A 25,322-nucleotide genomic window follows, 5' to 3' on the forward strand; every position below is an offset into this window, starting at 1 on the left:
AGCTACTCAACAAAATCAATAGCCATGCAAAAAGATGAAGTGCTCGTTTGTTATAACAATGTTATCTTGCCAGAAATTCAGTGTTAATGTTTGAATCCAAACACAATGAAGACCTCAGTATGTTTCAAGAAATGCACAGATTAGCAGCATCAGTTTTTGCTAAGAGGAATACCAAGATAGAAAGCGACTACCAAACCAAACACACCCCATTGTTCTTGACACCCCACAATCTGTGCTAATAACACATATATTCCCTCATGAAACAGTCTGGGTAGTCTCCCATTATGCCTGAGAACAGAAATATACCCTCTCATTAAGCGTATTTTGGTCAATAAAGAAAGTAAAGTAGCACATGCATTCCACAATACAAAAGCTACAGCATAAGTCACATACTGCAGATTCCTAGTTTGTCAAAAGAACAGGCAATGCACACACACACGGATTAGGATAGTAACCTGGAGAAAGAATGGCCAGCCAAAGTAGAGACAACACCTTCTGAGACACAAGCCATCCCGTTGCTCCCACTGTTCGCAACACATGAAGCATAAAGTAACCTAGATTATAACAAATTAACTCTGTGGTAACATACATAAATGAATTTAAGATTCTTTTGCAATACATGCACTGACACAGACTCAATCCCCCACCCATTACACAGAACATGTAATTTTAAACCATACCTTTCAGTAATCTACGAACTTGGTTCTTCACTATTTAAAAGCAAAGCAAGCTGCTAATAAATATGAAGCCAAGTAAAACCAAGACAATTTAGAAATCGAATTCTCATATATAGAGAATGATCAACAGCATCTGTGCAGTTAGAATATCACTTTTCTAAAAATCAAAGTTTACGCTTTGTAGCGCATTCATCTAACAGTGCCATGCTAAGTATAACAGAGAATAGCAGAAAAAGTACTACCATAAAAACAAGTTTTAAGCACATCATTATTTTAAAAGCATCTTATTTGTTCCAAGTTATACATGGAATTAGTTATGTATGTTCATGTATAGAAGAGGGAACAACTGAAAATTTTAAAACCTGGTGAAAGAACTAAATGATGTCTAAGACCAATAAATAATAGAAAATATTCCCTACTAGATGTTACAACCAGTAAATTTTCATTAAACTGAATGTTCCCAAGTATCTTCAGCATGTCAGCTTTGAGTCTCTTAAAAAGAACAAAAACAACAGCAAAAAACCCCAACACACTGTAGCAAAATGCTGTAACTTCAAGCCCACCGAAGTCAACAAATACATCCAAGACTAGAACTGTTCATTCTACAGAACAAACCAAGTAGTATACATTTAGAAAATAATCCTACATTTTTAGATTAGCAGATATGTCTGGGTTAATCTGACAGATTATAGATATACCAACCCAATATTTTGCAAAGCATTTAGGTGACTGAAGTGTCTCAAATCATTTTCCTTTGCTGAATAAAGAGCACTCAACAGATTCTTGATGCCTCTGTCATTCAAGCTAGGGAACGCTCATCTCAGGGAAGATTCTATCCCTATATAAGATTCCTGTAAAAATTGACTATCTCTAGAACAAAAATAAGATGTTAAAAACCCTTTATTCAAATAATCTGCATACCAATACCTCATACCTTGCTTTCATTTAAAGGCAGCTTTTCAACCTATCAAGCTATACAGACTTCCCCAAAGTGCAATAAATTAGCAATCTGCCTTGTTCTAACATACAAGGTGTATGCTGTCCTTACACCTTGTTTTTACTAATAGGTAAGCAGTCTGCCAAGCTTGCATAAAAGACAGTATCAGAGCAAGAAGTCAAACAGGAAAGGTGTTAATTTTCTAGACAGTTTACACTTTTAATCTACTTTGATAGATGAAGGTAAAAAAGAGATATAAAACAATATGTATTATTAACATTGTGAGATTGTGATGCAAAATAAAAGCAAAAGAAAAAAGGTCCAAGTCAACCTGCATAAGAAAAGGTGTGCCAAATGGTCCTTGCTACCCTTTTAGCCCATGAGGATTGCATGTGGTCTGTGGTGTATATTTCAAGATGTTTCTTCCCCTTACAGTCATCACCTGTTGGTTGCGGTAACAATCGATTAATGGGATCAAGTCAAGATTGTTACAAGGTAACTTGAACAAGTCTATTTCATAGTATCAGTTATCAAACCAAAAACCACTAAGCAAACTTCAGTGGAATAGACCATTCTCCCCCCCTACATTTAAGTTGCAAAACGAACGTTTACTTTGTAGCTTCCAAAGAGTCACGGGACATCTGATATTACTATCACAGCAACAACCTGGTGTACTGCCCAAGGCTAAAAGACAACATCAATCATTATACTTACATATTGACTCCTCATTTTCACCAAGATGGCTATCTTCTCTGTAAAACTCCTTTACGTTCATGCTTCCACAGTAGTCTGAGTGAGCTGCAACACATTCAAAAAGCATACATGGAATGTAACTCTCAAGTTCAAAAGCTTTCATATATGCACATTTCAGCTATCATATATGCAGATTTTAGTCAAACTGGCTTGGTTCACTATTAAAGCCAGGTTACTCACAGGAAACCTGAAAAATTACGAAGGAAGAAGTCTACTCTGTGCAAATTTTTTTTTTTTTCTTTCAACAACAGGGGGCCTTTTTGTTCAAAAACCTTTCTGCTACTTTTCAGATAGCAAAGTTAGTAAAGCCCCTAACTTGAGCCCCTATTCCCACCATCCTGTCAAATAGGCCAACTGTTAAATATTTGTGCTGGTCTTACCAGAGATCTTAAAAGACTGGGAAGAGCGCATTACCAAACTATAAGGCACTGAGGCAGAGAGAACAGGAGAGAACAAAGTTTTATTCACACGCAGAAATCAGTTACCTTCTGCCTATGGCAGTTTAACTTCACCCATAGAGCATACATTATAGAAGAGAAAGCACCAAAGAATTGAACATTTTCAGGGAAAACAAGATGTGCTTTAGAGTAGTGCAAAGTGATGATGGCAGTTTTAGTTTTGCAAGACAGATCTAATCAGGCTTTAAGTGCACAGCAGGCTTAAGGTAGTAAGATAGTCCAGACCTAAAGACATTGAAAAGTTAGGGTTTGATACTATCACACCAAACAGTTTTTAAAAATTAACTTAAGTCTCCCAATTTAAACATTACCTTCTGTCACTTCCTAATAAAAAAATCAACACACGAATCTTAACTGTAACAGATCTCACATACGTGAATCCTGATACTTCCAAAACAGGAGGAAAGTATAAAAGGATAGCACAGCTGAGATAAAGGGAGAAAGACAGGAGCCAGCCAAAAAGCTGTAGAAAAAGAACACCATAGTGCCAGAGATGAAGCCCCTAAGGAAAAAACCCAACACACACACTCTGCCTTTGTGTGGAGACCAAGGAAGACAACTGAAAAGGTACCTTTAAATTCATAACCCAGCTTCAGCAAAACCATTTGAAATAGTTGCACTAATAGTGATGCAAAAGATGCTGTAGCATGTTTGACCAATCGCAGAATCTTACTCGTGTAGAAATAGGTTCCTCCTATTGAAAAAAAGTGTGAATACAAATTATTCACCTATATAAGGATGTACTTCTATTCTCTGGTGACCATTAGCTTGTAGAACAGTAAGGATGAAGCATGGAGAGCCTTTGTTTAGCCAGGAATAGGAAACTTAAGCAAGCATAGTTTGAGAAGTCTGGGTGCACTAGATACTACAGCAAAGCTTTTGTAAGAACTACACATCCTAGGGAAAATGCCTTCAAGACAGAAAGTATGACTTCAGCAAGAATACCTTTTATTCATGAGAATTAAGAACTCTAAATAGCAATTAATTCCTTGCTTACAGAACTCAGGATTTCTCAATAATGTGAGCTGTTGATACTGATTTAGTGGGTCACAGGTCCCCACTACAAGAGACAAACTGCATTCTTACTTTGTATTTGAAAGGGTGAGGACTTTTCACCTTCTTTTCTCTGCCTTTACACTGAAGGAAGTTAGATACTGCAGTGGTCTGCCTCAAGTGCTAGAGACAAACACTTCTTCACAGCCATGGGAAAAAAGCTGCAGCCCCCCATACTGCTGCTTTCTTAGAATCAGCCACATTCTAAAAACCTGCCATGTGCCCCTTCCCCCACCCTCCTCAACTTTAACCCAAACTACTGGATTAAAGTTCAAAGGAATGTACAGAGATGAGTTCCTTGTAAAATTCTCCTGTGTAAATACAAACTCAGGAGGACAGAAAACAGTTTTCATACAGAGTCACTTTTAGTTCATTACGCTAAGCCAACAGAATTCCCACCTGTGCTACACATTTACCAAAAAGAAATACTTGCCTCAAAGCACTGAAAAGCACACCTTATAGTCCAAACTGGTTTCTTGCTACTGAAAACATACTTCATTCAAGAATAAACACACCTACAGAATCCCAAAATTGGTTCATTTCTAATTCAAAGCCACTCAAGAAACAACTTCATCATAATTGAGGACTACCAAAAATCAAGAAATTCAAGATGCTATGCAAGAGGCAGACACAGTCAAGATAATGAAGACAACTTATCCATAGAATGGAGATTGCCTTGAAAGGCGGAGCCTTGTTTACAGCAGATTCATCTGATTTTGAGCTTTAGGAACATAGTCACTAGGAAGTTTATTTGGAATCAGGTTCTCCCTTTGGAGTTCAATTCTTCAAGTAGTTGAGGTGTAGCTTCTAAAAACACTCTAATAAGCTGCAAGGTTATGTGAGAAAAAAAAAAACCAAAGCAGGAAGTAGGAAGGTATCTCTCAGATTTCTTGGATAACAGAAGCACTGCAAAGTAACAACAATTCTGCTCAATCTTGAAAGTTCCTGTAAGGAAAAAAAACCAAATAACCGGACCACGTAGAAGAAGTTTCTATCTGAAAACCCTGACCAAAAACTGGTAAACAGACACATATAGATCCAATACCAGATTAGGAGACTCTTACAATCGTTGCTGTTGGAACAGCCCATTGCGTTCCACATGAGTCTGGAAGTATAACTTGTTAAGATACCACAGCATTGTCATTTTGAAATTGTTTAATTCCTACAGCAGCATTAAAAAGAGTTGGTAATTATGTATTAGAAGCTGACAAGTATATGAAGTTTCAAATGATACAGAAAAAACTATTTCAGAAGTTGATGTCTAGAATTTAGTTCTTGGTAAGTTTAGCAGGGTAGGAAAAGTGCTTAAATAACGCTATACATAAAAATGCATCAACTACACCATATACCATTCCGCTATCCAGATAAAACACAAGAGAAAGTAACTTACTAGATGTATGTTTCTGGCTCCTATCCCTAGAGTAAATTCTAGAAGATGGCACATGAGAAGGTGAGTATGCTGTAAGAACCTCCTTCCGTTCAGAAAGCATGCTGCAGTCACTGCAAGTGTAGCCATTGATCATCGTGGTCTGTGTTTCTGCTGTTGCTATGTCACCATTTACCTGCATCACTGTAGTACCACTACCTAGCAAACCAAGAGTAAAACATTCAGTGCATTGACATCAGTATTGCCATCACCACTTACCATTAACTAGAATGTGTGTGGAAGAAAAAGTAAAGTGTAGTTACCTTTAGGGTCGCCTTCATCATCAAGACCTTCAAAACAAAAAAACAAAAAAATTTGGTCCCAAATATAAGGCAGTCCCATAATCAACTACAATATCAGACACGAACTCAAATAAAAAGTCCCACTAATTTTAAGACTGCAAAGAAAAGCCACTTTGATTAGTATTTAACATATTTTGCAGTGTACCACATGCATAGATTCATATATTCAGACATTAATGTAGTAGGGTAACAGTGAAAAGCATTCTACCACAGAAACAGCAGACAAAATACTACAAATGACAACTACACCTTTTCTTAGCTCCCATGTGGCATTAAAGCAGCTAATTACAAGTTTACACCATTTCTGTTGCTTGGTAACTACTTTGGTGCTACTGTATTCTAAGGTTCTGTTTTAAGAGCCAGGTAATCTAGAGTTTAGAACATGTTCTACTAAGATTGAAACAGTTCTTTACATGAGGACTCTGGGAAGATCACAAACATACTGACTAGAAAAAAATAATCTGAATTGGGAGATATAATAAATTATTGATCATCTACACAACGCTTTATGTGAACAATGCTTTATGTAGACAACTCCCACATCTTCCTTTTCAATGAAAAAAAGTAGGTTGAAGAAAAGCATACTTGTAAATACTTGCAAAAACCAACCAGCCAGCCACACACAAAAACCCTCTCGGGAAATCCTGAAGTGCCACTAATTTGAAACTTTCAGATTAAGGTATATTAAATTGAAACACACTTCTACCTATAAATAAACAAGAAAACGCTTTTCCTTTGGCTTTTCAAAGACAAGTTACATGTTTACCATTCTTTAAAAACGATACTCCATGCACATTTTGAAGAAAGTAATGATAACAGATAACAATCTACGGTGTTCATCACAAATTGTATACATTTGGCTTGCACATTAACTTGACTGTGCAACACATCCTGATGTTGACTATGTCTGTGAATCAAGTTTACACACTGGACTGTGAATTTCCAGCAGGCATCTTAGCAAAAGAGTAAGTACATGCACACATCTGAGGGCAGGACTGAAAAATGGGTGGGGAAGAGGGAAGATGCAGACTTATGTTTATACACACCAAGCCATAGTCTGCAATAGCAATGATTACCTACCCCAGAAATGATCAACTTCTGTCTGCTCCCGAATCAAAGATTCATCTAATACAGTGGATACCATTGATGCATCACTGGCATGGCTATTGAAACTGCTTTGGCTAAAAATGGAAGAGCTGGATAGATTTTTCCTTGGCACGTGTCTCACACTGCCAGATTGTTTATTCATACTTTTACATTGCTTCATCAACCTAGGAAACAAAGCAAAGACAAGTAAGACATTGCACCAAAGATGCAGATTTCTCTTTTTAAGTTAAATCTCTCATTTTATATTTAAAAAAACAGTTGAGGTATTTTAATACTGAAGTGACAGACAGCTCAAATCAGATTTAAAAGAAAATCCTCCCATTCAAGCACCTGTACTTCTGCAAAGACTTCCCTGTAAACCACACACTGAACATAATTTTCAAAGTATGAAAGTAAGCACTGGGAACAAAGAATAAAACAGTAGGTAACCTATGTTTGTACTATCGTGTTTAAACAGGAAGTCTCAAGACGCCAACCAATAAATTAACTTGTGATGATAAAAAATGCTTACTTAGAAGACTGTTCTCTGAAGGACGTGTTTCCAGCATAAGAGCTGTCACGATCATTTCGTGCATCATCTGATTTATTAAATCCTGCAGCAGCTAACCGTAAACTACGCCGTGACATTCTTGGTGAATCAAATACTGGATCTATTTTATTTTCAGTCTCAAAATCCAAAGCAGACGAAGAATAACTCGAACTGCAGCAAAATAAGAACAGCGAAGTTACTAGAGTTTAAGCAAAAATTCCCCTAGTAACAAACATGCCCTTCAAGCTAGTCTAAGTTTCCATTAAAAGCAGTTTATCCAGGGTTATGGAGCAATTCCCAGATGATACGCCATGTAACCCAAATAACTTAGAAGTATGTAGATATTCAAGGATCTCTTAACCAATCCATACTACAAGTTTAACAACTGAAAGCAAGTCACAGTTAGAGAGAAACAACCACTATGGAAACCATGTTTGTGAGCCAGAGCAAGCAGTCATTATACAGCCTCAGACACAGTTCTTTCGGGACCAATCTGAGAGAGGAAGCCATTCATGACCATTTCTTCACCATGCCTAAAAGCAAATTAAAAATCATGATGCGCTCTTAAGTTACAAAGCAAAGATTCATTCATAGTCAAAGTTTATTTTTTTAATTTTTTGTTTGCCCATTCCTTGTTCTGAGAACGAAAGATCCATGCGCCACGCTACTCTAAACTTATATCTCCCAACAAGTAGCAACTTCCCCCCCTTAAGATATTTAAAGGCTTCCCTACTTTAGCTACATTAGTTTAACGACCAATACTTTTAAGAAGTACTTTTAAAAGAAGTTCTCTTAATTTAATGCACATCATTAGAAATATTTAACTCGGAACAAATAAAAATGGTTTAGAGTATTTCATCCATTTTTCTGTTTCATCCTACAGAGGCAACTTTACATGTAGACAAGCTTTGCATTATTATCCCAGGAACTCTACTCCACACTTTTACATTTGATTCTCTCAGAACCTCCATGAAAACTTACAACGAAGACAAAGCAGCAACACAAGGCAAACACAAACAGATTAAAACAGAGGAGTCAGTAAGAAACACGTTTACTAGAAGTTTAGCCTAGAGCAGAATACTCATACTTACAGTCAAAGGAAACATTCAAGCCACATAACCAAGCAGAGTCTGTTGTCATGGACGGGATACGGGGCAGCTGGAGGCCAGGTTCTAGAACCACTCAGCACTGTGACCTGCAGTATCTACACACTCAGTGCTCTAGGCCAGCTCCCCTACAGGGTCTGGTCCCTCTTGGGTCACAGGAATATACAGAGCTGGCTTTGTGTTTGATTTTTAACAGAAGAGCTGAGCAAGGTATTGTTAACTAAAGCAGCTCCTTCTCCCCACAATACCAAGAACACCCAAGAAAGCAAATTATGAATGAGTAGATTCTACTGTGCAATCTGTATTTGATATAGAAACTTCTACTTTAAAAAATACATATAAACATCTACTATAAAACGTATTTGCACAAACACAATTTAAAGGAAGTAATTTTCTTACACAATCATTAAATATCCCCGAATGTTACAGAGTAATAATATATGTATTGTATTACTTTGGCATACAAATAACATCAGAAGGCCTATTCACTAGTTACAGTAGTGATTTAATTCTGACAAGCTCTGGAAGCAAGTTTCTTGATTGCTCCACAACGCAAAGTAAAGCACATAAAATGGGACTGTGTCAGAGTGTATGAACTTTTTTCAGCTAAAACATGAACCTTCAGCTAAAAAAATCCACCTAACGCAGGAAAACATCTAGTTGCTCCAGCAGCATTCAGCCCACAGGACCAGATCAGAGCTTGTCCAAAATAACTTCTTCGATCGCCCAGAGGTGCACAGATTTGACAGATCTTCAGCACTACCTGCTTGATCTGACTGGTCTGTCCTGCTAATGCTGTCACATGCGGCGCAACCCAGTGCAAGGCATGAGTCTAAGCACAGCTTAAGACAAACCCAGCACACATTACTATATGCATTATGCTTACTAATCCTTGCCTACATTTGGGTGGAAGGGGGAGAGGAGCCTCCTCATATGAAAGTGAATTTAGTCTACATTTGATTAGGTACAAATGGATATAATTTTTCCAGTTTTCAAAAATATTATGTCTAGAGAACTTGCATTCTGACAGATGTGAAGTGAGAATATGGGTTAAATACGGCTCCTCCTGTTGTTCATTCTGAAAGGGTCAAAGCCACAATAGTTTACTATTGAGTCCCTCCCTAAACAGTTGTTTCAGAACTGAGTTTTGCTATTTACACTTGCCATGACACATTTGCTTTTCCTCATCTTCACCCAATGTTTCTTACAGCTACTCCATTCACAAGAACACAAAGTACACAGGACAAGCTGGCAGCTGTGACCAGCCTCAATTTGTTTCTGTTTATGAACACTTGCTGTTATTAAGTATCTCAATAAGCATTTATATCAGTTTGGGTTGAATACATAGCTTGGAGTTGGCTTCTACTATCAAAAAGAAAAATCATGGGATCTTTTCAAACAAAAAGAGAGCTTCTCTCTTGCTTATGCAGGATAACAACTCTCTTCACACAGAAAGTGCGTTATCTGTCCTCTTGTCCTTAGGACACTATCTAGAAGTCTAACTTGCCATCTCACTTTCCATGCTTTCGAAAGTGGCCTTTTTTTCTTCTACAGAAGAGACTACAGTAAACAAAAATCCCTGCCTTTCCTTTCACAGGACAGAAATGAACCTGTATATTGATGGTACTCCTATCCAATATGGATGGCTAACCAAAACACATCTTAAAGGTGGGATGTGATTAACCTACGCTCCTAGATAACCTACACAGTGCAGACTGGTTTCTTCCCCCAAGAAAGAGCTCCCATCGCTGCTGGCAGATCTGCTGACTAGATCTAGTCTTACATTTCCAGCTTCTTGGTTATTACCTTGACACCTCGTTCACATGAGCTTCTACAGAACAAGAATATCCTAGACTTCAGTGGGTTTATTTTCAAGTTACGTATTTACAAGTAGAAGGAAAACAAGGTCTGCCAATTTTAACACACCTTTAGCTTTGTCTGGAGGACCTTAAGTGTCATTTATTTTACAAGTATTCCTTGGAATGAAATGGGTAGTGGTGTACTTGATTATTCAGGATAATAATAGATAAATGCAATACACCTACAGAACTATAGCTAAACAGACATCTAACGTGGACACAGGCCCATGATCAGTATATGAATGTTCATATGTTTTCTGACCAAGGGCATTACTTGTATTAACTGACCAAGGACACTCACTACCTTGAGTTGTTTAGCTATTGCTTCGATCAGTCACAGAAGACATGTAAAAAAACCAAAGGATTTCACTTAACTATTCTGCAGATTTAAAGCTCTGACATGGGGAAGGGGGATCAAACCAAACTCTCATCAATTTAATTCATATTTGTGAAGAAAAAGAAGTGTTAAAGTACCCAAATTGACAAAAACACCACAACTCAAAAAATGACAGTGACTAAAAGCAAAGATCAGCCTTAAGAGGGGGGTGTAAATTATATGTTGACAAGTGGGTGAGATTCACAAGTCTGACTTGCATTCTGAGGAGGATAAAGGTTATTTAGCTGTATCAGTTTAATGCTTTTCTAATTTGTGCTGGAGGATAAAAGCACAAAGTAGAAGCACTACAAACACTTATGAACAGACAGTAATACCGGTGAGTATTAATGTAAATTCTAATAATAGGTCATAGCCAACTATTAATAGCTTTGTAGTATCTAACTGCACTGTACTTCTTTCTGCAGTGCTACAAGCCAATTTCTTTAAAGAAACTCACAGATTTTGTAAAGATTGAACTGTCAAAGGCAGACAAGACAGATCAGAATATAAGCAAAATAAATACAGGGGCTGGGGGTAGGAGAAGGAATGAACTTCAGCATTTCTGATTAGCAACTCTAACTCACCCTTTCCTCACAGTCTTCAAATATTACTTGACCCAAGGTAGGAAGAGCTACATCAGTAATACAGGGCATTCTGTACAGATTCAGCAAGCAGTCACACAGCAGGAGCCTGCTCAACAACTGTAGTTTTACTCTTTTGACACCCTGAAAGTAAGCAGCGTACCAAGTAGCTTTCCACCATTATTTTAATATTTGGGGCTTTGCAGAACTTTTCAAGAGGAAATTTTAAAGAAAGTGCTTGCTAATCCTTCCTTTCTACACAAGAATTACAATTAATTAATTTCAACCTAGTCTAACTATACTTGCCTTCATTAAGCCAGTTATTAAACTTCAGCTTAGCCACCTCTATCCATTTCTGAATACCTACACCTGCAGTTTAACATAGCGAAATGGGAGGGCAAAAAGTTTCAAGACATGTCACCCTCCCTTCTACAAAGGCCTCTTCGTAAGTTCTCAGGTTTGCAAAACAACAATCTTCATTTATGTAAGAAGTCAAACCCTCCAACTATCTTCTACACAAAACCCAAAGTCATAATGATCTATCCTCCAGACTTCAAATAGGATTTATCATTCTGCATCTTCCTCTCCTGGCAGGTTAATCCTTGCTCCTGTGGTATTGTTTGCTTCAGTGAGAAACAAAACTGTTATCCAACAAAACAGTAAGCAAGAAGAAAGACTCAGCTCAGAAGGCTTTTAACCCCAGGTTAGTTTAAGGAAGCCACTGAACTTTACTTCGCTAGTACTCTTGGAAATACATACATTTAAAAAAAAAATCAATTTCTTAAGTTAATACTAAGACCTACTTATTCCCTTGTGTCTGCGAGAAAGATTAGTTGTTGTGGAGAAGATTGTACAGTAGAACATACTAATATAATTTTAAACAAATATAACAGCTAAGGAAAAGAAATCAGGTTAGATTACTATTTAACAGCTTGGCTTAAGAAATATATGCTCACAGAGACACCAAAATCACTGTCTAAACAACCTGAAGAATCAAAGTCTACTTTCATTGCTCACAGTAGGGAAAGTTCTCCTCTGTAAGAGTTAAAATATTTCGGCCAGTCTCTAAAGTACATTTGCAACAAAGAGCTACCTAAAAACATTTAGTAATATAATAGTGAATCTGCTGGCTGATATAAGGCACATAAATAATCTTTCATTGTCCAACATGTCTTTTCTTGAAGTTAGTAAACCCACTTGTACTTAGCCAACATTTTACCAAAGTTTTTCTAAAAATTCAGAAAGAGTTGCCATTTAATTGATGCAACATAAAACAGATCCCATTTTGCAACACTACTGACATCAGGCTATAGCTAAAAAAACCCCATCATCCCCAAGAAAAAGTGGCGATGCTACAGTCTTAGAGTACACAATAGCAAGAATATTATACATGAAAGTTAGTGATCTAATTCTACAGTTTTGCCAACTTTGTTTTATTGGCAAGTACCCAAGTATTCTCCAATCTACATACTACATCTTAATACACTTTAATACATAATAATGATTTACAGGCACAGAACAGAAAAGCAATCTCATACTGCGTCCCAATGAACAAAATTTTCTTTTTAAACTTAGAATTAACTAAACCAGTAACTCAGGTTCACTGATGTATACTTGCTTCAAAATACATCTAACAACTCAGCAACAGGAAAAGCTAGAGAGATTAAATCAGCAGCCACAATCTGCTCTATTAATATTAAAAACACTCAAATGGGCATCACAATATTTATTCTGAACACGTAATACAAAAACTAGCAAACACACCACAGAGCTATTTTCTATTAGAAAAGGAAAGTGACTTAAGAAAGACAGTCTAATCATGGTCAGTTTAATAAAAAAGAGAGACAAGAAAAAACAAGTTCATTAGAATACCGATTTTAGATTCACACAACAAGCAGTTTTGGTAAAAGAAAAGTAATCAATGTGACCTCCAGCTAAGTTCCACACTAGCGGCAATGAGTGTGCATCAATCAGTATTTTAAAGTTAAAATGGTGCCAAGTTGAAAAAGAACACACACAGAAGTTACAAGACATAGAAAAACCATCTAAGAATTCTGATGACTTATTTATAGAAATAAAACAGCAATTGTAACTAGGCGGAGACTAGTTATTCATAGCAACTAATAAACACTGAGTCATTATCTTAGTCATTGTCCTGTTAGTTCAACATGTATTCTTTCCTCCATTTAGGACACAGCAGTTATTTTCAAAACAGGCTAGATAAAGCATGCTTCTTCAAAGAAGTCAGCTACTTACCATGGAAGCCAAACTGTCCAGAATTAACAACATTCAGAGAACATATAGTTTCTCTACAAGAAGAAAAGAGTTCTCACCTGAGTGCATATGTATAGCCAGTGTTCTCTGGCAGACATTGGGGAGGAGTGTACGTGTGTAGACGTGAAAAGTCCATGTTGACTGTTTCAAATCATACTGTAAAAGGTGAAAATAAAGCAATGCAATGACTTAAAATTATGTAAAGTCAATGTAAGAGCCCTTGCATTGTTCAGCCTGTGTTACAAAGTATTGAAACAAAAACCCTACTGTTAAGAGAAATATGGAGCTCTCAGTATTTCAGCAGTATTGCTGCTCATGCTAGATATCCCTTATCATTACCGCATGAAGCTCAGTGTACTTCTGACCGCAACTTTCTTTATGATACTCCGTTTTCAGCAATTTCCGAGTTCTCTGGAACACTACTGTAATATGAGCCAAGCTCTTATCACAACTATACTACAACACTTCCACAGGAACTCAGTTATGCTAGCATCCCCAAAAGCTAAGCATAAAAATTAAAAAAAAAAAAAAAAACAACAAACAGCCATGCTTTCAGAGATCTCTTCATAATTAATTTTGCTTTGAAAGCCCACTGAGCAAAGCACAGGCTGTTCTGTGCAGCAGCAAAGCATAACACAGAAGTTTTTACATATAGTCAAATCATTTTACTCTACAACCTTTGAACAACATCCACTAAGCAGTGAGGGAGTTTCCTTCATTTCACAAAATTGTAATATTTTGTAACAGTTAATTTATTCCTGTCATAAAAACACTGAATACACACCCTAGCAGAGAGCCAACTGCAAAGTGACTCACATGCCTAGAATTCGGTATGTTTTCCAGAGTGCCGTGCACTTCCAAAAAAAGCCCACAAACCAAAACCACCAAACCAAAACCACCCAACAACACTTGCAACACTTTCCATGGGGTCTTTGAAAGGTATTATAGCTTTAGGAAGAAAATAAAAACTGATGCCATCATATCAAGAAACTTGCAGAGCTGCATGTGTGCCTACTTGTGATATTCTGTATGATTTCACTTTCAAGTTCAAAATATTTACAAAAAAATCCTTGAGCCCTTCTCAGTTTTATTAGCTACAAGAAAAGTTTTGCTTTTCTAGAAAAGATTCTTTGATAGTAGGTTATTTGTGGTTAACAAATAGGGATTTGGCTATCCTTGGATCTACATTAGCAAAGCAGAATCCTGGCTATTTTCAGATTATCTACAGCTCCTGTTTCAGGAGCAGTAAGATATTCCACACAACTGCAATGACGTGCCTGAACTACAGTAAAAAATTCCCTAACTACACTTTAATCCTTATAATCAAAACATCAACAAGTATCTCATTTTGGGGATGTACTTTGCTATGCTGGAAAAAGTTCTCATTTGTATAGCTACATATACGTAAGAAATAGAGACAACAAGCAGAGTCACAGGTACAGGTGCAGCTCAAAAAGAAATCTCTACACATGACATTAAAACACTCTTAAGTCAGTCCACCTGTAGCCTCCAAATCCTGATGTCAATAAAGCAGGAGGATATTTCCATTACTCCTGAAGACAGTTTCCTTGTTCTTAAAAATCAGAACTTACAGGCCTAAACATTGTAGCTTTCTGAATGCAAGCACCTCCCATGCATTTGTGGGGTTAATGAAATACAACATCCCACTTCTGCTGTTTATAGATCTTTTTTTAATATTATAGAGAAAGCATTTCCATTAAGTGACCTTTCTCTACACTTACTTCACTTGTCCCAGAGCCATAATGCTTTCAATGGCTCATATACAAAGTTTGTTGTTTGTTTAGAGGAAGCTTAAACCAGTAGTGCAGAAGTATTAGCAAAGCAGCCTAATTCTCTTGCTAGAATAAGCAGCAAATATTGCTAGAATACATAACAACTGCTGCCATACTTTAACAAATAAGAGCTCATTTTAGAACATAGGGAACGGGGACTGGAGAGTAAAGATTCTGCAGTAAGAAAAGTGGAAATACAGTGAATTTCAAGATGAGGGATGTTGATAACATCAGAGAGCACTTGTCTTAAACAACAGCAAACCAGATTTCTCAGACATGTGCCTACTGAAATTCAAAACTATGATTAAGGTTGATCTGCTTAAATTGGTCTATCCCAATAGAAAGATTTTGCAACCACAAGCTAGGGAAACCTCTGTTTAGTTTCCACTGGAGGTGATCTTGATTGCTTAGCACACATAATTTAATCAGTAAACCTAGTTTTTAACTCGCAACTCAATAGCTGATACCATGCTTTTGACACCAGCAGTTTTCCCACATGGACAGCTGGGCTACGGGAGTGAGCTTTCAGCAGCTACCTAACTCCCCCCGCTGTCTCTGCTAACTGTATGGGCAGGGCGAAGACAGACTTTGAAAAGTAACATACTGGGGCAGGGTTTTTTTTCATTCTTTTCCCCTTCCCCACCAGCTCTGTCTACTTGATTTCTGAAGAAATCAAATGCTAGAAGTTACATCATATTTCTTATCTGGTAAAGTTCAAAATATATCATTAAGTCAGTATTAGACAAAATATGTACTTGACAATGGCACCGCTAACTGAAAAGCCTTGAAGGTATTTATGCACAGGTCTATTAATAGCCGATTTTCACAGCACCAAGATCTCCAGTAAAGATAACAGGTTTGCCATCTAAACACCACGTAGTTGGAAATCACTTATTAGGAGCTTGGTTCAATTCACTTTTCCTGATGCTCTAAAATTAATTCGGATTCAAAGGGAAAAACCTGTACTCAATTTTTCAAAGCAACAAAACAGGCTTAACTGACTGAAACGGAACTTGAAAATAATCTTCAGAGATAACCACTACAATTTTCAAAAACAGGCATCTAAAATTCACTATGAAACTGGATTTTTTTAAAAAAAACCACCCTGGCTACTAGTTCAACTGCTTAGTTATCCATCTCAAAACAAATGATCAACCCAATTTATTTAGAAATATTCTACATTCTTATTACAGCAGAACTTTAAACTACAGAACAGATCAGGGCTGGGTGGAGGACACTAACCCCCTCTAATTTGTTCATTCCTGTTTAACAGCGCTCCACCTTCATATATTAATTCTTCTCATTTATGAATACAACTGGAACAGAAAGAGACATGCTAATAAAGTATTTTGGAAATTTAAAACCACAAAATTTGGCAGAGAACCTGAGAGGTAGACATAGTACTTAGTTCCAGTTTAAACACTTTTAGGTGCCCAGCAGATTTCCGATTTAGGTACCATACATCTGTCTAGACCAAGATTCATGTAGGCTTTCAGAATTAACTTTGTTGCAAGCACTACTGGGCCCAAACTTTAAGTAGCCTTTTTTCCCCTCTTCAGAAGCCTATAAACATCTGTTGCTAAGTACTAAGGAATATACAGTGAAAGAACTACGCATGTGGTTACATAAAACTTAAATAATAAGAATACATTTATAAGACAAGCTAAAGGCAATTAATGAGAAGCACACATTTCAGGTAGAATGCAAGTGGACACTAGATGCACCTCAATTTAGAAGCTAGTTTCCACATTCCTGCAGAGGACACAGCTGGATTATTTGCCTTTTAGGGGAAGCAGACAATGATAATCATCTCAAGTATCATCTGTCCCTTGCAATTCAACCGAATCAGTGTTAGAGTAAATCAGCAGAGCAGAAGGGCTGGAGAAGACAGGTTCTGACTTGGTCAGAACACAAGGAAGCACAGGGACTCCTGTAATCAGTGCAGCAGATTTACCTTCGCACAAAGCCCCTTGGCTGTTTGCAGAGGATGTGGACTGCGAAGCATCTGAATGACACGAAGCTGCGCCACTACCACATGATCCTGTTTAGCTGAAAGTAATTTTCAGAATCAGCCTCTGCAAAACCCTAGTAGCGCTGCAGCAAACTTCCTGGCTTTCATGGAAGGTGATGAGAAGCTCTGATAGCGGCCTTTAAACACAGAAGGATCACAGTGGAGAGGTGTGGGGGCGGGCAGCACCACATACACATTGTATATACACTACAAGTACCTGGCAAGGACAAGGATGAACCCCCACTTATGTCTTCTGGGGCACATAAACAGACTTCCACAAACATGCTATCTAGGCATTTCCTCATGAACACCCTTTGTGACAAAGGAAGTGGTAAATCGCCATTTCACAAACGGGACCCTGACACAGTAGAAATATTCACCAGGAGTCTGTTATAGAATGAGAAAATTTGCAAGAAAGCATGTCTCATTTTCTAAATTACAAGGGGTAAAAAAGTTATACATTTAAAGTCTTAGATGTTGGTAGTACTACTTCAAGTAGAACCTATACCCTTATCTTTCAAAGCAAACAAACTAAGTCATCATGATTTAACATACCAATGCCACAAAAGCTAAACAGACTTTTGGGCAAATTATTAATAATGAAACTGGAGTATGCAACCCCATCAGTTCATGAGAGCAAGCCATTTTTTACTCGTAATTTCAATTTTTATTTTCTACTATTATTCAGGACAACAAATAAAATTAGTTTTTGGTAAGAAAAAAGGCAAATTCCTAAATAAATATACGCCACAAAAAATGTTTCCACACACCCAACTAACTACTAGTTTAAACAGGCTGAAGGGCAAAGAGCTCCATGCTAAATCAACATTTTATTAAAACGCACATTCTTAAAACATTAGTATTCCTTTAAAACAGAAACACAAAAGCAAACAGAAACATCCCAAGTAATAAAATCCACATTAAACTAGATGTTACCATTGAGTATTATGGCAAAGATTCCCAAACGCAGGTGTCAGACTGTAACGCTACCAACAAAAGAGGTTCTTCACAAAGCAGTAATATTGCATATTCACATTAAGTACCCATGCCAATGGTTTTTAAAAGAAAGGTTGGTAAAAGCCAGCTATACCCTCAGCTATGGTGAAACAATAAACACGCCTGTTCATTGTTTACACGCACAGCACCTGAAACGCTGACGGTAACACCCCGAGTCACGTTATAAGCCAGGAACCTCCAGACCGTCTCCCTGAAATACGCACAAAGAGTTCGGTGCCCAAAGCCTCACCAGGCCTCTGCCTCTCCAGAGATTCGGCGCTCTGCTCGAGGCCTCCCCCATCCGACTCGCCGCGCTGCCACAGAAGCGGGGGGCTCAGGGCGCCCCGGCAGCGCACCCCGGTAAGCCCCGGGCCTGGCGCGGCGGCGCGGGAAGGCTGCGGGGCGCGCCCGGTGCCCGGCGCCGCGGGCTGCACCGGCCGGGGGGGCGGGGGGGGGCCGGGGGGCCGCCGCGCCCGCGATGGCGGCCCGGGCTCAGGGCGCGCTCCCCGGCGGACAGGACATGCTGTTCCATGCCACACCGCAGGATCCCAAAATGGCTTCCCGGCCCCAACAAAGCCCGCAGGCTCCGGCTGACGGGAGCCAGCCCCCCCTCCCCGTCACTCAGGGGCAGGGTTTGAATTCGCTGCCGCGGCCGCGCCAGCCAGCCCACCGCTCTTAACCCGCGGGCGCCCGGGCGGAGGGGTCCCGCCGCCGGAGCTGGCTCGGCGAACGCCGGGGAGCACGCCGTCCGCGCTCATCCCAACTGCCAGCTCGCCGCTCATAACAAAAGGCGCATTTTACTTAATGCCTCGCGTTCCTAAACCGCTTCACTCGCCCAAGAACACAGCCTCAATATTAACTAACAACATAAACCCCAACGTCTTCCTCTTTACAGCTAACTCCTACACCTGAATGCCTAAAATATCCACAACTCTCAAAATCACCAACTCACAAGTCAGTCAGGTAGCACAGATTTAAGGAGATATATACACACCGTATTTACTAACATATCAATGTAAAAAGCCTACTAAGCTTGCCAGTAAAGCCCTTACACTTACAACAAAAAAGCCTGCAACTTACTTCCATAACATTATTATGAAAATCAGCAAACAGTAATACACCCCCATAGGTGAGAGGGGGAATTAAACATCAAGATTAACTTGGAAATTGAACAGAAGCATTAGCCTGTAACAGTCGGTTGCAAACCACTAAAATAGAAGATTTTTAGAAAATGAACAAAGTTTTCACTTCCTTTTTGTGTTATGGTAAACTGAAAACCAGACATGGGATAGGAGGATTGCAAGTACTGCAGAAACACAGAACATGGAATTTGCTAGCTAAGATTTTCTTTCCCTATATTAAACAACTTTTTTTAATAAAGAAACATGAAATATGGCAAACCAAATACTTTTGCTTTCCAGCAGCCATAAAACTTCTTGAGATCAACAGAAGACAGGCACTGCCTCTAAAGAGTCTCGTGTTTCAGACCCTTGTACCCCTGTGCTTACTGAAGAGCAACCAAATGTGATCACCCCATCAGGAACACAGTTCTATCATCTCAAAATAAGCACAACACTGAAATATCACATTTTGCAGTAAAACTACACACAATCACTCACTGAGTTATGCCAAACTCTTTTACAGCAAAACCCTGTCTAGCAACACTCCCCACAGAAGGAGTTCACTAGCACTAGCGGACCTGAGGCGACAAGCAGGGGGACAGTAAAGACAGGCTTGGCACTACCCAGCACCAGGCCACAACATCGATTACAGTACATTACCTTTGCACTTAGCCTCAGCAACTGCGGTGAGCACTGGCACTACAGCACACTTATCAATTCCTTCTAAATCAGGGTGGAAAGCTGCAGGTTATAGTTCCTTCCGACAAGGAAATGCTCCAAGGGCCAGGCCAAGAGGCACCCAGGCAGGCACACTGCTACGGTAGAGATTTGTCTCTCTCCTTCCAGTTTAACAGCACCGATCCAAATGACTTCGGGCCCTAAAGGGAGCTCAGCACTTGACCAAACAACTCCAGCTCGCTCTCCAACGCGACATCCTCACGTCCTGCTGCCTTCCTTGGACTACCGTCCGAGCTGAGGAACAAGCCGATCCCCTCCGCCCCGAGGAGGACGCGGACCGAGACACAACGCCCCACGGCTCCCACGCGGGCAGCTGCCTAACGCGGCCCTGCCCGCCCGAGCCCGCCTTGCCCGGGACCGGCCCTCACGGCGGGAAGCGGCGGCGGGCGGGTCGAGGCGAGAGCGGGCGGCAGCTGCCGCCAGTCAGCGGGTGCCGGGTAAACGGGGGCGGGGGGGCGGCTGGCAGCGCGGCAATGGCCGGAACGGGCTGGCGCCGAGCTGTTTGCCGGCCCCCCCCGCTCTGAAGAAGGGCGGGGGAAACGCGGCCTGACCCTAAGGGAAAGGGGAGACCCCACCCGCCCCAGCGCGGCCGCGGGGGAGGGAGAGGCTCCCCCTCAGAGGAGGCGGCGGAGGGGGGAGACCGAACGCTCGCGACGCCGGAGCCGCCGGTGCCCGGGTGGCGGTTACCTGGCGCCGGTGGAGCGAGGGAAAGGCTGAACCGCCGGCGGCAGCAGCAGCAACAGTGGCGGCGGCAGCGGCTGAGATTGGCCTCGCCCCGCCCGCTTTGCCGAGGCCGCCGGGAGCCCCCGCCCCGCCCGCGCGGCGCGTGCCGCCAGCGCCCCCCTCTGCGGCCCGCCCCGCCCACCGGGAACCGCCCACCGGGAACCGCCCCTCACACACCGCCCTCACACCGCCCTCACACAGCCCCTCACACAGCCCCTCACACCTTCACACAGCCCCTCACACCCTCACACAGCCCCTCACACCTTCACACAGCCCCTCACACCTTCACACAGCCTCTCACACCCTCACACAGCCCCTCGCACCTTCACACAGCCCCTCACACAGCCCCTCACACCTTCACACAGCCCCTCACACGCTGCCCTCACACACCGCCCTCACTGCCCTCACACAGCCCCTCACACACCGCCCCTCATAGCACCCTTCACACCGCCCTCACATCACAGTGCCCATCACACACCCCCTCACAGCGCCTGCACACAACCCTTACAGCGGGGCGCATCATGGGGCTCCCCTCCCCTTCATCAGGCACCCCTCCATGGCCCTGGCTCCCCGGGGCTGCCCTGCCCTGCCTCAGGCTCTTCCCTCCGGCAGCAGCGGCCTGCTGGCAGCCGCAGCCAAGCTGCTCCCTGCCTCAGCTTCCCCCTCCACAAAATGGAGCCAGGGATGCCTCTGGAGAGAGAAATGTTGGAGACGAGGAGAGTTACCTCTAATTTTCACTTCGGCCTCTGTTGCTTGGATCCTCATTGACTTTCTTTCCCACTATTTCTGCGTCTCCCCTCACTGTTTCCTTCCCACTCAGTCTTCTTTGGATTTTCTTTCACTTGCTGTTCTCTAAGACTCCTGGCGCTTGCACAGCACACCCAGCCACTCAGCGGGATTTAAGCATTTCGGATCCTGCTCTATGCTCAAACAAGCTTCACCGGTGCCAACACCAGGCTGCGGTAACCGCTGGACAACCGCACGCAAAAGAAATGTCACAGGCCTGCTTTCAGCAGAGAAGTCGTGGTGTGAAATAAGACCCATTGTTCAAATATTTGGGGAATGTATGCAAATACATTCAATTTGAAATCTGCATCTGAGTCATGTTTTGTCAAATCTTTAGTCTCCCCGAGCCTACAGTTTTCTTGCGGGCATTGCAATGCTGTGCGCTGCGGGCAAGGACGGTTCAGATGGCAGTAAACAAAAGAACAGGGAATGTGTCACTTGAGAGAGGGTAATCAGGCCAAAAATTGTTATTTACTTGTGCATGCAGGAGAAATGACTCAGCTTGCTGGGAAAGACTGGGTAATAAATATGTAATTATCAAATAAATGAATAGACTCTGTGTACTTTTTTGGATACAAAATGGGTAAAATCCAGCTAATCCTTAAGACACAGAGATGTAAAATAAAGACATTCACTTAAGACATTAGCTGATGTTGATGTAGCACTAATTTTAGGCAATTACTGTTTATTTTAAAAGACCTTTGCTCTAGCTATGTGAAAGTTTTAAGATGCTGCAGCCAAAGTTGATCTGATTCCAGTAACACTTGGAAGCCAACACATAATTTAGTAAGACGTGCATCCCCTCACCAGTCACCTCCTCCTGGCATACGGCTAAATACTTTGCAGAACGGTAAATCACCTCACTTTTCTGTCTGCCCCTTCTCTTTCTGTACTTACTTCACACCTGTTTTCTTGTCTTTAGAGTACGTAGTGTTTAAGGGCTTAAGATAGTCTAGGAAAAATCACTTCTTACTTTAAATCTCCCTGAAACTCTTTGGTGGTGTGAGGCCAGGCTCTCTTGGGGATATTTCTGCCCCGGTTCCCCTGGAGCCCAGCCAGGGCAGGCTGTGCTCTGCTCTGGCAGGACGAGGCATGTTGCGCTCCCCGGGCGTTGCTCCAGCTCCCTGGGCCGCTCTGACTTGTCCTGAGCAGTTGTTTTTCCATCAGGACCAGGCCAAGAGGCTGGAGGAGGATGGCTGAGACTTGGCTGTCCCTCCGCTCCTTGGCTATGAGGAGCAATAGGGCCTCTGGCTTCTAGGACTTAAGGGAAACTTGGTTGGGTGTCCCAGTTTTGTTAGAAGAAGCTGGTACGTATAATAGGGAGTTAATTTTTCCACGTTTCAGAAGAAACTGCTCTGAGGCAAAAAGAAATTATTTCAAAGTTTTTCAGCATCCAACAATGAGCTCTGAACACAAAGCGGGCTCACTTAATTTTACTGGCTAAGCTGAAGTCTGTAGAAAAATGGTCAGTAGAAATAAAAATTGATCATATTAAAAATATTTCAGTTTTAACACTATAGAGGGCAGTTGGGAATTGCAAAAAAAAGCTTTCTTTACTGACACCAGGTATAGGGAAACTGCAATACAAGGCCAAACCAGTCCAAGGTCCACATTTCTGTAGTCCTACCTCTTCTTCCCTTCCCTTCCCTTCCCTTCCCTTCCCTTCCCTTCCCTTCCCTTCCCTTCCCTTCCCTTCCCTTCCCTTCCCTTCCCTTCCCTTCCCTTCCCTTCCCTTCCCTTCCCTTCCCTTCCCTTCCCTTCCCTTCCCTTCCCTTCCCTTCCCTTCCCTTCCCTTCCCTTCCCTTCCCTTCCCTTCCCTTCCCTTCCCTTCCCTTCCCTTCCCTCTGTGATTCCCACATTATTGTTCCGCTCCCTTCCCTTCCTGCTGTGATTCCCACTCCCATTCCCAGTGCAATCCTGCATTCACACCTAGGAAACCAGGGCTGCTCCACATTCTGGCCCTTGCTACCAGAAGGCACAGGACCCCACAGTGATGGAAGGTATGGACTGAATGTGACAGAAACCAGTGCGGCAAGGTGTTTGACTGGTAATACTGGGTAGCGGGCACGGCATGCTGCTGTGCAGGTTGGAACGGGTGAAACGCTGCCTTTCCCAGGGCTGTGAGGGCCACCCCGCCATGGCATGCCCATCGCCCAGGCAGAGGTGCCTGGAAGCACTGAGATTGCTGAGCACGGGGCGGTGCTGTGTGGTGGGTCAGTGAGGGGACCAGGTCACTGCTTCCCAGTCTGAAGGTGGTGGGGCTGGGGAAGCGCTGTGGTGAGTCACAGGGAGCTCAGCAGCAGCCTGGGGAGGGCTGCAGGGGTCAGGGTGCTGGGGTAATGCATGGCAGGGACGTGCTGGGCAAGGGGGATGCTGTGGGTTTGTTCCCTAGCGTGAGGCATGTGGTGACCTTTATGTTCAAGGCTGGGGAGATGACCGTATGTATGAATTAGTATGAAAATTGCCTAAAATATCTGGAAATCTGATTTCTTGCTCATTAAAGAAAAAGTTTCTCGCCATCTGCATCGCATTTTATGGGCCCTTTCTCTACACCATCAATTGCTGTCAGCCAAAGGCAGTGGGTGCTCCATACAGAGCAATTAGGTTATCAGGTAACAGGGGGCTGCAAAGCACTTCAGTTTTGTCACTAGATCCTGCCACCGCACTGACTTACAGGGATTTCAGACATTAACAAGAAAAGCCGATTACATGTAAGGCAGGCTGACAGAGCAGCCGTTCTCCTCACAGCTCTCAACTGCTACTTCATCTCAGTTACTGCTGCTTGTGAGCTCCTCTGGGGGATTGATCTCAGTAGATGGACAGAAGCCTGTTAACTGTAATTTTGTTGATCCTTCAGCTGCTATTAATGAAGATTTTTTTTATTTTTCTTTCTCTCTTTTTAAAATATGGTTAGAGCTTCACGTGAAGGGCTGAGGCACTGAGAGTATCCACCAGGACCAGTTCTGATCCACTCTTCTAGCCAACAGTTGCTCACCTTCCCATGCAGTGATCCTAACACTGATTCTGCAAATAAAACAGAAACTCGGCTGCTCTCATGCCAGCGGTTGACTTCCACAGGCCAAGGTGTTACTTTATATCTGGGGCAATGTTCTAGTATGTTTGTGTTGTGCAGACAAGGGACTTCCCGCAGGTGAGATAAAGCCTATGCAATAACCCATCAGAACACTAATCTGATCTATCTCTATATAACTATAGCTATTATAAGAACTTAAATATAGTAAGCAAAATAATATATAAAATAACTTATAGTATAATAACATAAATATTATGGTTATACTATAGTATAATAGTATATTTTTACCATACCTTATATAGTTTTTTATATAGTTTTACTATACTACACTGTTACTTTACTATACTACAGTAAAACTATACTATATACTATAATAGTTATTTCCAGTTATATCCGGAAAGTTATTATACAACAATAGCTGAAGTTCTATATGTAGAGATTAGATTAGATTCGAGTTCTGATGGGTTGTTATAGTTTATAATAACTTTCCGGATATACCTGGAGGTTGCTCTCTGGGGAGCAGACTGCATACGCAAGCAGACAGGGTGCATTAGTGGGCTCAGATGACACAGTGCACTGCTGGACACCTGCAGACAGACTGTCCGCAATCTGCCTAAAGCATTTCTGAGGAAATCTGCAGGTTGCCTGTAAGCACCTGCATGGATGAGAAGTGGATGGATCT

At 41.4% G+C, this 25,322-nt stretch overlaps 1 protein-coding gene across 18 annotated transcripts in view; it reads right to left on the reverse strand.

Moving 5' to 3' along the window:
• Window positions 1-25,322, reverse strand: part of SUN1 (Sad1 and UNC84 domain containing 1) — a 36,021-nt gene that overhangs the window by 10,396 nt on the left and 303 nt on the right. The window contains exons 2-11 of one of the 18 annotated variants that reach the window (XM_074841131.1): window positions 21,546-21,789; window positions 13,498-13,594; window positions 7,225-7,413; window positions 6,687-6,877; window positions 5,568-5,594; window positions 5,269-5,463; window positions 3,397-3,519; window positions 2,329-2,412; window positions 1,946-2,056; window positions 456-554 (exon numbers count right to left, since the gene is read on the reverse strand). In XM_074841131.1, the coding sequence (XP_074697232.1) occupies window positions 456-554; window positions 1,946-2,056; window positions 2,329-2,412; window positions 3,397-3,519; window positions 5,269-5,463; window positions 5,568-5,594; window positions 6,687-6,877; window positions 7,225-7,413; window positions 13,498-13,574 (1,096 nt within the window). In that variant the 5' untranslated portion in view covers window positions 13,575-13,594; window positions 21,546-21,789. Of the gene's footprint in view, window positions 1-455; window positions 555-1,945; window positions 2,057-2,328; window positions 2,413-3,396; window positions 3,520-5,268; window positions 5,464-5,567; window positions 5,595-6,686; window positions 6,878-7,224; window positions 7,414-13,497; window positions 13,595-18,462; window positions 18,676-20,019; window positions 20,477-20,784; window positions 20,898-21,545; window positions 21,790-25,322 lie in introns of those variants that run through there. The other 17 variants (XM_074841128.1, XM_074841133.1, XM_074841129.1 and 14 more) reach the window with 17 other exon arrangements.

Source organism: Strix aluco, chromosome 15 (genome assembly GCF_031877795.1).
Source record: "Strix aluco isolate bStrAlu1 chromosome 15, bStrAlu1.hap1, whole genome shotgun sequence".
Taxonomy (NCBI): Eukaryota; Metazoa; Chordata; class Aves; order Strigiformes; family Strigidae; genus Strix; species Strix aluco.